This window comes from Calypte anna, chromosome 17 (assembly GCF_003957555.1).
Source record: "Calypte anna isolate BGI_N300 chromosome 17, bCalAnn1_v1.p, whole genome shotgun sequence".
NCBI classification, from domain to species: Eukaryota; Metazoa; Chordata; class Aves; order Apodiformes; family Trochilidae; genus Calypte; species Calypte anna.
This window is the reverse complement of record NC_044262.1, coordinates 1,934,743-1,948,160: the sequence shown is the minus strand read 5'-3', so window position 1 is coordinate 1,948,160 and position 13,418 is coordinate 1,934,743. Positions and strand designations below refer to the sequence as shown.

The 13,418-nt window shown below is 65.7% G+C and overlaps 2 protein-coding genes across 2 annotated transcripts; both read right to left on the bottom strand.

The window, feature by feature from the left end:
• Window positions 1-1,562: 1,562 nt before the first annotated feature.
• On the bottom strand, window positions 1,563-2,958 carry PHPT1 (phosphohistidine phosphatase 1). The gene is made up of 3 exons (XM_030461250.1): window positions 2,802-2,958; window positions 2,366-2,490; window positions 1,563-1,950 (listed from the first exon to the last, which is right to left on the bottom strand). Exons 1-3 carry the CDS (start codon window positions 2,941-2,943, stop codon window positions 1,858-1,860), a joined length of 360 nt encoding a protein of 119 aa, XP_030317110.1. The 5' UTR covers window positions 2,944-2,958; the 3' UTR covers window positions 1,563-1,857.
• Window positions 2,959-4,245: 1,287 nt separating this feature from the next.
• On the bottom strand, window positions 4,246-8,023 carry AJM1 (apical junction component 1 homolog). Its single transcript, XM_030461249.1, has 2 exons — window positions 7,985-8,023; window positions 4,246-7,558 (listed from the first exon to the last, which is right to left on the bottom strand). Exon 2 carries the CDS (start codon window positions 7,493-7,495, stop codon window positions 4,247-4,249), a length of 3,249 nt encoding a protein of 1,082 aa, XP_030317109.1. The 5' UTR covers window positions 7,496-7,558; window positions 7,985-8,023; the 3' UTR covers window position 4,246.
• Window positions 8,024-13,418: the final 5,395 nt, after the last annotated feature.

The window sequence follows — 13,418 nt, the reverse complement described above, 5'->3', positions numbered from 1 at the left end:
CCTCAGGAGCCTCCTCCCACTCTAGGGACCTTTCCTACCTGGGGAGTCCTTCATCTACCCTGGGTTCCTGTACCCACCCTCAGCACCAGCACCCACCCCAGGGACCTACACCCGCCCCAGGGACCTGCACCCACGGTGCCCCCAGTAGCAGGGCTGGGGAGTGGGGCTGGTGCCCGGGCACCCACCACACTGGTTCTCATCAGAGCAGTCACTGCAGTTGCAGATGAAGTCACAGAGCTGCCCCGCTGAGCTGCTGCAGCTGTTGACCACCATGGACCCACCCGGGAGGACAGCGATGGCTACAGGAGAGACAACAGGACAGGGGCTGAAACCCCAACAGGACACGGTGCCTGCAGCAGGGACAGAGGGAACACTGCAGGTGACATCTGCCTGGGCTCCCTGGTTTGGGACCTGGCTTGAGGGAGCACTGAGCTCCCAGCAGCATCACCCCTTGGATGGGATCCCCCTCCTCCCCCCATTGCCACCTCCCACTGCCAGCCCCTGACTCTCACACCCCAGCTCCCATTTTGTGGGAAACAAGATTCTCAGGGAACCCTGACATCCTCATGGGACCCCACACTGGGATGGGATGGAGCAGGGCAGCCAGTGCTGCGTCCCCTTCCCCTCCCCATGACCCCAGTGCCAGCAGAGCTCACCCTGAAGCAGCAGGAGGATCAGCATCACCTCTCCGGCCATCTCAGCCTCTGGGCTGCAGTGAGAGGAAAATGGAGCTGGGAGAGATGAGGGGCTGGCAGGGGAGGTCACACTGTGAGCCAGGGGGATGGGATCTGCTCCCTAGGGCCTGCCCTGGGTTGGACTTCAGCCCCACTGTTATCAGCTCCAGCCATGGGGTTTATGGCTCTTTGCAGGGCTGGGAGAGGTGACCTGCAGCCCTGCACTGCCACCACTATCACTGGCAGTGGCCCCAGGAGACCTTCAGATCCTTTTACCTCATTGAACCCCCCTTCCTCAGCCCCCCCTTTTCCAGTCATGCTGAGGTGCTGGGTGTTGCTCTGAGTGGGATGGGGACAGTGGCCCTCTCCAGCCCAGCAAGGGGAAAGGACAATTCTTGCTGCTGAGCCAGTGGTGCTGCCATCCCTGGAGGAGCTGCCACTTCAGCCAGGGCAGAGGGGGGACTGTGCCATACTGTGCCAGCTGCCTGGGCTCTGTCATGTCTAACCATGGGGAGAAACAGTCCCTGACCAAGAGGAGCAACGGGAGAGCCTTTGGGTGCAGGGCACGGGCTGGCAGAGGGGTGTACCTGGCCAAGGAAGGCAACTGTGCTGGGGGCAGTGGGAATAGAATCATAGAACCATCAAGGTTGGAAAAGAGCCCTAAGATCATTGAGTAGGGTCCTTCCCCCAGGACCACCCTGCCCTTCCCTCTGCCAGGAATGCAGATCCAATGCTTTCTCCCCATCTGCATCACCTGCTGTCCCCACCTCAGACCCTGCCAGGTCAGGACCCCCACAAAGGGCTGGAAACCCATGTGGAGTAATTCCTGAGGTAAAGGGGTAGCCCCCCTGGGGAACCAGGAATGTGTGACTATGCAGGCAGCTGTACTCCCTAACGTGTTTTATTCTCACATACACATGTGGGATAAACCCAGCAGGCAGGCCAGGGCAGAGCACCCATCAGCTTCACCAAGGCTTTGCTGTGCTGTGCTGGGGAGGAGGGGAGCACCCGCGGGGTGTGGGGGGAAGTCTGATGATGGTGGAGAACAGGCACGTTCAACACAAAGGGAAACCAGGAGAGCCTGGAGTGCTTCTGAGGGTGGGGAGCCAGCCACCACCACCACCCCAGTGCTGGATCTGGCTGCACCAGCTCCAGGCTGGTGCCACTGGCCAGCCAGAGCCTGTCAGTAGCCTTCATCTGCCCAGGTGATCTCGTAGTCCGGGTACTTGGCTTTCAGCTTCTCTGTAGTCACGGAGTGGTCCGCTCGTCCAAAGCCCTGGCAGAGGAGGATCCCAAAGCAGTCAGCACCCACGTCAGGGCTCAGGGAGCCCCTGAGGCAGCTCACCACAACCACAGCCCCCAGAGACACCGATGAGCCCGTGCCTGTGACACATGGATCATCTCTGATCCTTAGGCTCAGCCCAACCCTGGCTGTGGGGTAGCAGCAGCACCCAGGCAGGGGGACAGTGCCACCCTGGAGCTAGGAAAACTGGCACCAGTATCACCAACTCCCTCCTTGGGGAACACAGGTCTGACCCAGAAGAACCACTGACCCCCAGCTCAGCTCCTCTGCTCCCAGGGGACACGGTGCCGGTTCGGCCACGGGCAACAGGAGAGACGGCACCTGTGCGAGGGTGGGGAGGGTAAAGCCCCCCCCACGGGTACCCCCCCGGCTCCCTCCCCTCACTTACCACCGAGTACCCATAGACGTGGATCTTCCTCTCCTCGGGGCGGTGAGCGAGGCGTCCGCCCCCCAGGCACTCGCAGTCCAAGCCCCGCTGTGCCAGCTCCTGCGCCGTGCGCTCATAGATGTCGGCTGCGGGAAAGCAGCCGTGGGGCGGGGAAAACGGAGGGGGTGGGCAGGGCACCCCAGTGGGGGGGCACAGGACCCACCACCCATCCTACGCTTAGGACCTCTCCAGAGCAGCCCCCACCAGCTCCCCTCGGTGCCCCCGGGCGGATGGGATGGGGCCCCGACCCCCTCCTTCTCCAGGGACCCGAAATACCCCCAAGATACCCCTGGGTGTCCCGACTCCTCCCTCTCGGGGATCCCACGGCGCACCCGGAGACCCTTCTCCCCTCCCTCCCCGGTGCCCACCGGTGGTGCCGGTGCCCCGCGCCCCTCACCGTGGTACTCAGCCCAGCCGTGGCCACGCACAACATCCTTGCCGGTCCCGCCGGCCGCACGCACCCGCAGCAGCACGTACTTAAAGACCCCGTCACCATCGATCTCCACGTCCGCCACCCCCGTTAGAGCCTCCGCCGCCATCGCACCCGTCCCGCCTTTTCCGACAATCAGCCACCAATCAGCGCCCCGCCCCGCTTCCGGGCCCCGCCCTTTCCTCCCCAACCACCAATCAGCGCTCCGCTGCGGGTGTACCGGTGGGCGGGAGGCGGCGTGGTCTGGGTGTACCGGTAACGTACCGGTAACGTACCGGTAGTGTACAGGCAGGGTACAGGTAGCGTATCGGTAGCGTACAGGCAGGGTACCGGCAGCGTAGCGCATCGGTACCGTATCGGCAGGGTACAGGCAGCATACAGGCAGAGTACCGGCAGGGTACAGGCAGTGTACTGGTAGAGTACAGGCAGTGTACAGGCAGCGTACCGGCAGCGCTGCCTGAGCCCGGGTCTGGTCGGAGCCGCTCCCTGAGCTGGATGTGGCTGGGAGGTGCTGAGGGTGCCCTCACCCTTGGCTCTCCTTCCCCCGGCAGCCCCGGCCGTGCCGTCGTCCTGGCCACCCGCACCACTGGCTGGGACCCCCCGCTGCCCCGAGGGGACCCACCCGCCTGCCAGCACCACACCATCCTCCACCCCCAGCCCACGGCGTCACGGCCGGGCTGCCCGATGACACCGCTTCTGTCCATCCTCATCCCTGCACCCAGCCACCCCTCCCAGCCCCTCCTTAATTCTCATGCTGTACCCAGAAACCTTGTGGGGTCCTGGGGTGCCTTACAGCCACCCCACAGGGCCCCTGGTGCACCCAAAGATAAGACACAGACACAGGTGCTCCAGACACAGACGCTGTAGGAACAGACCTTGTGCAGCCCAGAACCGTACAGGCCCCCCCTGCCCCATGCCACCCCCAGGGCTGCCGGCAGCACCCACTGGGGGGCTGTGGCCTCGGCAGCACCGCAGTGCTCCACAGGACCCCGTGGCTGGGTGGGGACATGGCATAGGTAGGGTGCTGGCACAGGGGTGTGCGTGGGCAGGCACAGGACCACTGGGTGTGCAGGCAGGTGGGTGGGCAGGGTCTGGGGGTCCCAGGGGGTGCCCCCAGCCTGGCTAAGCACCGTTCACACCGGGAGGGCTCTGCAGAGATTTGCCAGGACACTGGCTGGGACCCGTGCCCCACAGCACCCCAAGGCCTGTACTCCCGTCACCCCATGGCCTCCTCCAGACTGGTCTTCACAGCCAATGTCAGCTGCCTGCAGCCCATGACAGCCTCCACCCCTCAATCCATGGGGGGGCCTGTCCCACTGTGCCAACAGGGCAACACCTATCTACAAAAGGAGATGACCTGAGGGTTCCAGGGGGATGATCCGGGGGTGCCAGCCAGGGGTCCCACCCCACGTTCACATGATGTCATCCAGAAGGTTGGGGCTGGCCACCCAGTCGAGGGTGCGAGGCTCGGAGGCGGCCATGATCATGCACATGAACTGTTTGCCCGTCCTCTTGTCGATGGGGTAGATGGTGGTGGGGGTGAAGCGCTTGTTGCTCTCCACAAAGTCACAGAGCTGCTCATAGACGGCGGGGAACTCATGCCGCAGGAAGACACCGCGGATGCGCAGCTCCCGTTGGATGTTGATGAAGCAAACCTCCCGGGCCTTGCGGCCCTCTTCCCCCTCCTTGTCAATGTCTGCTGTGCCAGGTGGCGGTGTCAGGATCAACGTCTCCATGTCCCGCTCCTTCTTCAGGATCTTCTTCTCAGGGCTGGAGGAGGCTAAGGCCACCTTGGCGTATTTCCTGACCGTCGGCACCTGCATCTTTGGCGACGGCCTCTCTGGCACTTTTTGGGTGATAGCGACGGTTACATTCAGGAGGAAACATTCATTGGGGTCATACTGGTTCCCCGTCTCTCGCAGTTCCCGGGCATACTCCCCTAGGTTGTCCGAGTAGCTGTCGAGCTCCCGGAGGGACAAGTAGGTGGGAGACATCAACAGGCTCTCCAGCCCAAACTGCAGGAAGTTCTCAGCCGAGCCGGCATTGGGGAAGCCCAGGAAGAGGACACCACGGCCACGGGAGAGGTATCCCACCTTGGCGATGCGTGAGAAGGCCTTGTGCACCTCGGCGTTCTCCCGGCAGAACTGCAGGACGTGGCGGCAGACGCTGCCCACGCGCCCATAGACGCAGCTCTCCTTGTGCGTGTCCCAGTCCTCGCGGCGGCAGTGCCTGGAGCAGTAGTAGGTGTAGCAGCTGTGGCACGACTTGAAGTAGAGGCAGGCGTTGAACATGGTCTCCGTCCGCCGACACCTGGCGTTGGAGCACATCATCATGTCGTCCTCCTCCGCGCTCAGGTCGGGTGAGCAGTTCTCCGGTGACTTTTCAAAGGTGCCAACAGACAGCGGGGCGGGCGGGGGGCGTGGGGCACCAGTGCGGGAGCTGGGCCCTGGCTGCTCCTTCATGGGTCGCGGTCCCTCAGGCATGCTGGGGGGGACCCTCCTGCTCTCGCTCCGCCGGGGGGGCCCCGGGGCACTGCTGCTGCTCAGAAGCTGCTTGAGTTGCTCGGCCAGACTGTCCCTGTCCCCAGCGCGGTGGCCTGGTGCGGGTTTGTAGTCAATGACGAGGTCGGTGATGAGCTCATCCAGCTGTTCCAGGCTGCGCTGCCGCCCCGAGCTGCTCTCCCTGGGGACAGGCTGCGGGGCACAGGGCACAGCGTAGGGACCGCGCTCCCGCCCTGCATCCAGCATGTCCCAGCTGGCTGAGCGCCTCTCGCTCCGGCCCAGCCCCTCAGCACGGATGTCATTGTCAGTGATGGTGATCTCCGGAGTGACATACCAGGAGCGGCCCAGGGGACCGCGGCCACCATCGGCATGGACCCTCTCGAGGATGGAGCTCTCAGAGAGGGACAGGGCAGCATAGCGCTTGGGTGAGCTGGACAGGTTGATGACCACCGGCTGCCGGCGCTCCTCGGGGGATAAGGCACGGTGCTGCTCCTGGGCAAGCAGATTCTCGTAGCTTCGCCCGCGCTGCAGGGCCTCCTCCCTGCGCCCCGCTGGCGCCAGGATGTTATCCCAGGATTTGGAGTAGTGCTGGCTCTCCTGGCCCAGCCGTGGCGGGGCGATGCTGTAGCTGCCGTGCCAGGAGGAGAGCATGGCATCGCGGCCGGCTGGCTGGGGGGTGAAGCGGGACACCTGCAGAGTCTGGTAGGGCAGGGCGCCCCGCTCGGGGCAGAACCACTCCCCAAAGTGCAAGGGCTGAGTGCTGCGGGGTGGGGGACACGTCCGCGACATCACCTCCCGCTCCCGGTACCTCCCGTAGTCCTCAGCGTAGAAGAGCCGGGCGGAGGAGCCGAGGGCCGGGTACGTTCGGGCGTCCTCAGCATAAATGGTTTTGATGGGGGTGCCCCGGGGGGCGTAAAAGCGGGGTTCGTCCCCGTAGAAGGTGCGGGTGGGAGCCTCCTGCACTGGGTAGCCCCGTGGCTCCTCCACGTACAACGTCCGGGGTGGCATGGTGTGGATTGCTGCTTTGGCTGGGTCCTCGGTGTAAAAGTGCTGGGGGACGCTGTGGCGGGTGGGGTAGGGGTAGCTGGCGTAGCCAGAGCTGCGGAGGGGCATGGCGGGGCTGGGACACCGTGCTGGATCCTCTGTGTAGAAGAACTTGGCGGGGACACCAGGGGCTGAGAAGGTCATGCAGCCCCTCTCAGGGTACTCCCTGAATTCCCGCGAGGCCGGCACTGGCACCGTCTGGTACGCCAGCGTCCGAGGGTCCGTCTCGTAGTACTCCCCAGGGTAGGGTAGGAGTGGGGGGTCCCCGCTGTAGGAGTCGCTGGGGGTGGGGGTGCGGGATGCCGAGCCCTGCCTGCTCCCTGGCACGGCCAGGCTGCCGCGGGCAGCACCGGGTGCACGTGGCCATCGCGGCGGTTCCTGCCGGCTGGGGGTCGCCCGCAGGCTGCGCGCCGCGTGCACCAACACCGCCTCGTCTGGCTTGATGTCCACCCGGCACTTGACATGGGGACTGGCACCTACCTTGGCTCCCAGGCCCTCTTCATGGCAGTTGCTGCCCAGGCAGAGTGGAGAGATGCGGCTGACGCTGCTGCGCTGCGGCTGCAGCTTGATGGGATGCACCTCGTTAGCCAGCACCCGCAGCGGGACCTGACCCTCACGGCGTGGCGAGGGCTCGGTCCGGGAGGGCTCCCGCGCCACCCGCAGCACCTCCCGCCCGCGCCGGGCCAGCGGCGGTGACGCCGAGACGGCGATGGGCACGGCGGTGAAGGTTGGCTTCACCCGTGGCGTGCTCTTGGAGCGGGCCCGGCGCTTGGGCTCGCTGCGTGGTGGCGGGGCCTGACCCGCATAAGGGTCCGGTTTTGGAGGTGCTCGGCGACCCTGCGGCCCCGGCACGGTCTCGGGGGTGCTGGGGTGAGGGCAGGGCCGCTCCATGGCTGGGGGTGTGCCCAGCTGCTCGTCCAGAGACTCAAGGAAGTCAAAGCTCCTGCAATGGCGCTTGTTGAAGGGCTGGGGCTCGCGGGGCAGGGAGGAGGACATGGATGCGTCACATCGTGCCAGGGGCTGACAGACAATCGAATCCCGGGGGGCTGTGGTGGCCACCTTTATGTCTTGGTACACTGTAGACACCAGGATGTCAGGTGGATCCGTTCGTGTCATCTTAAAAGTGACTCTTCTCTTGCCAGCTCCCCTTCAGATGGCCTCAGAGGAAGGCAGCCAGCCCTGCAAGAGAACAGACCAGGCATCTGAATCCCGAGGGGGACCTGCAGTGGTGATGGATAGATCCCCACAGCTACTGGCTGGGGCTTCTCTTTTCCCCCTCCCCATTACCCAGATGTTATGCCCTGTGTGACACTGAAACTGCGGGAACAAGATGCTGGAGGTGAGGTGAAGCCAGGGATGCCTGTCCCTGGAGAGATCCTGATGCCAGAAGGAGATGATGATTTTGGTGCCTGTGGGGCTGGGGGATTGGGTTTGCCCCTTTAAGGGTGGCTCAGCATAGGCCCCACTGCATTACAGTGCTGGGGGCTGGGCAGGGTCTGGGATGTTGGACCCCAAGCAGGCAGTGATGCCAACAGCACCACTGGGAAGCCCATCCCCATGGTGCTGGGGTGGGCAGGGGCAGGGAAACACAGCCCGGGGTCCTACCTGATCCGGCGGTAGCAGGGAGGGGGTTGGTGGGCTGGGCTGGCCGAGGACCCTGGAGTGGCTCCATCCCAGCACTGCAAAATGAAAGGAGCATGTGAGCAGCCAGGGAAATCCCCTGCCATGCCAAGGGGTGGCTGTGGTGGCCATGGGGTGCCTTGGGGGGACATCGAGCAACCTGAGGGACCCCTGCAGACACAGCTCTGCTGAGCCAAACTGAACTGTGCCCTGGGGATGTGGGCATGGCACCCTCAGGCATTGCCAGGTCCTCCCACCCACCCCAGCAGCTGCCTGTGGCAGTGGGGGGAAGCAGGGACAGCGCGGTGCTGGCATCCCTAGTGCCTCCCGGGGTTGCCATGGTTTCTCCAAATTATTCCTCCTTGGTGTGGGTGCGTGGGGAGGCTGCTGGGGCGGCAGCACTGGGGGGGCTGGGGGAGAGCTGGAGCTTTGCGGCACCAGCAGGGCACCCAAAATCCATAAGCATCCTCTGCTTGTCAGGTGGGAGCCAGGATGGCCCCTCCAACACTGCTGGTGCCTCCATGGTCCTGCACCCCACCTGTCCCCAACCCCAAGTCCCCTCTGCCAGGAGAGGGTTTTTTATACAATCCCTCTGCTTGCTTCCCTGGCTAGTGGGTGCTGGGTGCCCCACTTCATGCTCAGCCCTGCCCAGCGTCACCCCAGGGATGCCAACACTGCCTGGCAGAGGTGGCAGCATGGCCTGAGGGGACTCAGCCAGGCCCCTGCCCACACCCCCACCCTGGGCAGTGTGTCACAGAGTCCCCCATGGACTTGTTGTTGGGCAGGACACATGGACACCTCTGCCCAGCCTGTCCCCAGCACAGCAGCCCCTCTGGCATCCCAGCCATGTTGGAGGGCACCTGGTGGGACCCTCTGTGCCAGCCCACAGGGACCATTCCACAGCTTGACCTGGCACTGCTGTGGGGCCCAGTGTCACCCCCACACCTGTACACCCCCAGCCCTGTGCCCACTGCTGTCTGCAGCGCCCTGGCTCCCCACTTGGCACCCCACACACCCAGCTTTCTGCTCCCACCCACAAGCACCCAGCTCTGGCAACTCGGCTACCTCCATCCCATGGGAGCAGCACAAGGGCACAGGAGATGCCAGAGGTCTCCGGGGAGGCTGCCAGGAACTGGGTCACAGCCAGCACCTGCAGCCGATGCAGTGAAGCTGTTGCAGTGCCCTGACACTGCACACCGTGCTGCCGGGGCACTGCAGCCTCATCCCCATGGTGCTGGTGCTGCCTGACTGCTCTGCACCGAGTGCTCTGCTGGGATGTTGCCCACACACACTGCACACACTGCACTGAGCACTGTCAGGGCACTGCCCCTCAGTCTGCCTACACTGCCTGCAGGATCTCCATGTGCGGGACAGTGCCTGTGCACTGCCTGTGTGCTGCTGTTCCCACCCTGCCTGTGCATCACCCCGACCTGCCCTGCCGGTGTGCCCCGAGCACTGCCAGCACTGCCAGCACTGCCTGCACTGCCTGCCCTGCGCACACACTGCACTGAGCACACTGCCAGAGCGCTGCCCGCACGATGCCCGCACGCATCCCGCTGAGCAGACAGACAGTGCCCTCCCTGCCTGCTGCCTGAGCGCAGTGCACCGGCTGCGCTGCCATCACCACGCTGCCTACACATGCAGTGCACTGAGCGCGCCGCTGCTGCAGCATCCCGCAGGCTGCACCGCACCGAGCACTGCCAGGGCACCGGCAGCACCCGCACTGCCCCGAGCGGGCATTGCCCGCAGCCGGCAAGGCAGCCAGGGCAGCACCGCTCGGGCACTGCCAGCACGGTGCCGGTGACGATGGCACTGAGGGACTGGCAGGGTGATGCTGCGGGTGCAGTGCCTGCACACGCTGTGCCGTGGGCACTGCCAGCCCACAGCCCCGCACTGCCCGGCACTGCCCGGTGCTGCCTGCCCAGGGAGCTGGCCCAGAGCACTCCCCGCAGCAGGGGAGGACACTGCCCCCAGCTCCTGCTCTGTACATCGGGCAAATGGACACTCCTTCCCCTTGTGCCACCACCAGCACACTGTGTCCCAAGGGTTTTGCCTCCCCCCCCCATGCACATCGCACTGCCCCTCCACACACTCCCTGTGCCACCCGCAGCACCTGTGCCCCTGGCACCCCCACATCTCCCCCATCCCCACCTGAGCCCCCCCACACCCTCCAAGATTTCCCACACATGCGGCTGCATGGCTACAGCACCCTTGGGTGCCACAGCACCCCCTGCCCCGCCTGCACCCCTGGAGGGGCTCATCCTGCCGGGGGGAGCAGCACTCCCAGCCCCAGGCCAGGAGAGCACCCCCGGTGCTGGCATCCAGGCGAGGGGGGATCAGCAGCCCGGGCTCAGCAAGGGACACCCCGACCCCAGCCCTCAGTGCCCTCTGTCCCCCTCACTCTGCTGGCCAGGCCCTGGCACCCCACCCAGAAGGGGGAACCCCAAACGGGCAAAGCCGAGGGAGGGAGGGAGGGGGGGGGCATCCCGGGACCGGGAGATCCCGGGTGGGTTTGCAGTGCCCGGACCGGGTCAGGGGGTAGCCGGGGGACGAGGGGATTTCCCGGGCACTGACTCCCCCGCGCCCTGCAGCCCCAGGGCGGTGGCCCCGAGCACCCCCCGTGCTGCGCACTGGCACCGAGCGGTACCAGGCCCGCTGGGCCGCACCGGGCGCTGAGCCCGCCCCGGGGCCGGCATCGCCAGGAGCCGGGGGGAGATGGCCCGGCTGAGGCACTGCGGCGGGATGAGATGGGACAGAAATGGGATGGGATGAGGATGGGGGGGTGCGGGGGAATAGAGTGCGATGGGTTGGAATGACTCGGCCGGGGGATGGGGATGGCCTCGGGAGAGCTGGAGGGATGAGATGGGGAGGGCACAGGGGATGGGGACCGCGACATAGGGCATGGGGGGATGGGATGCATGGAATGCGATACCATGGGATGGGGTGGGATGGCCCGGGAGGGTCTCGGAAGGGGGGGGATATAACACACGGGGGAATGAGATGTAGGCTCCGGAGGGGCATGGGGGGATGGGATGGGATGCGATGTCCGGGGATGTTGCGGGGGGGGGGGAATGGCCCGGTCAGGGTCCCTCGGGACTACGACAGGCCCCAGCCCATGCCGGGTCTCCCCTTACCTGCTTCGCATTCGCCTCCCCCCCGTCGCCGCCGCTGCCGCCGCACTAGGCTGGGGCTGCAGCTGCCTCGGGGGCCATGGTCCAGCCCGGCTCCGCCCGATCCGGCCCGGCACAGTCCAGTACGGCTCTGATCGGGCCGGTACGGTTCTGCTCGGCTCAGCCCGATGCTTCGACGCGGTCGCCCGGCTCCGTCGCCGCTTGTTTTCCCATAAATACAGCAGGCGGAGTTACCGGCCGGGGCCGGGAGCAGGAGCCTCCCACCGGCGCCGCCCCCGGCCCCGGTCCCCATCACCGACCCCGGCCGTCGGTCCGGCTCCGCTCGGCTCTAGCCCCATTCCCCTCCCCGCAGCATCCCTCGCCCATTGCGGGGACCCCCCGGGCAGGGTCTGGGGGACCCCTGGCGCCCCCGTGCCCCACTCCCGGAGCCATCCCTCGGGGGAGATCCCCCGGCACCCCGGGGTTTGGGCACCCGCGGTGGTCCCGGACGAGGCCGCGGCATCTCCCGGAGAGGTGGCGGGGGTGTTCAGCCCCACACCGTGAGAGCCCCCACCCCCATGTGTGCCAGCACCCGTGCCAGCAGCTCCCCGGTGCCAGCAGCCCCCCGGGCCCGCCCTGTCTGACTTTGGCACATGCCTCGGGTTTGCCCGGCCGGGGCCAACCGGGCCGCCAAATCCCCGATAAGCTCCCGGGCGCCGTGGCCTGGTTTACCGGTGGCGGCGGGGCCGGCGCTTCCCGCTGTGACCGGATCCCCCCGGGATGCTCAGCCCCGACACGGGCACGGGCCAGACGGGCCACGGCGGCTGCCGACGGCTCCCGGCACAAAACGGGACCGAGCTCTGCCTCGGTTCCCACCTGGACCCATCCCTCCTGCCCACAGCTCCTCAAGCCCCCCCGGTGCAGCCGAGGGTCCCAGTGCCTGTGGGTGCTCTCTGAAAGGCCTTTGGCACTGGGGACCCACCGGGAGCTGAGGCTCATTGCACAGGGAAGTGGAGTGCAGGTAAGTGGGGTGCAGCAGCTGGGTGGGAGAAGCTGGGGAGCAGGGTCAGGTCACTCCCTCCCACACAGGGTCCCCATTGGCACCCCAGGCCCACACTAAGCCGGGTCACACTGTCCTCCCCTCAGCACTTCCATTTTCCTCCCTGCAGGATGCGGGGCTCGGGCTACTGGTTCGGTGGCTCCTGCAGCCCCCGGCTTCCTGCCCTCACCACCCCTCCCCAGCCCCTGCAGTGCTGCTCCATCTGCTCCCTGCCTGCAGCCAGCCCCGTGTCAGGGCTGAGCGCTGCTGAGGTGTGTGACATGGTCACCAACGCAGGCAGGAGGGTGGGTAGGGCCAGCTCGCTGCTCAGGGGGCTGCCAGGGCTCAGCACCCCCCCGCAGGTGCCATGACACAAGTGATGCAGGAGCCCAAATCCTATGGGAACGCATGGAGTCCCAGCATGGGGGATGCTGCTGCCAGGTGGGCACAGAGATGCCTGCCCTGGGGACATCCCCTGCAGTGCCAGCCTCTGCCCATGCAGCCATGGGCCTGGGTGACAACTGCATAGATCAAGGTCACCCATCCAGAGCTCTGCACTTCAGGGTGGTCACGGGGGCCTCAGCCACCCAAGGGCTGGGGAGAAGCAAGCTGGACAATGTTCCCCAAGCCCCATGGCAATCACCATCTGCTCCCCTGTGCTGCTGCTATTTTAGGCTGGAAAGTGCTGAGGGATCCAACAGGACCGTGGGCATGTCTCCATGTCATTGGAAGTGACAGCACCATGGCATGTGCTGCTGTGGGCTGTGGCACTTCCAGGCTCCCAGGGATGAGGAGCAGCCCAGCCCCTTGGGTGCTGAGACCCCCCAGGGTGGCTGTCAGGCAGGAGTGGGGAGGCTGCTCCCTGGCTTTGTGCCTGCTGCCCACCGGGGTGGCAGCCCCTTGGATGGATGGATGGAGGGATGGAGGGATGGATGGATGGATGGATGGATGGATGGATGGATGTCCCCTTGGCACAGCCACTGGCAGAGCGTTGTGTGAGCAGCAGGGCTGTGAGGAGCCTGGGCCCATGTCTCAGCATCCTCATAGAGAAGAATTTCTTCCTAATGTCTTCCTAATAAATCTCTCTTCCAGTTTGAAAGCATCTCCTCTCATCCTGTCCCTCCAGGCCCTTGTCCCAAGTCCCTCCTCAGCTTTCCTGGAGCCCCTTCAGGCACTGGAAGGTGCTCTAAGGTCTCCCCATTGCAGCCTCCAGGCTGAACATCCCCAACTCTCTCCCCCTGGCTCCAGAGCTGCCCCAGCCCTCTCAGCA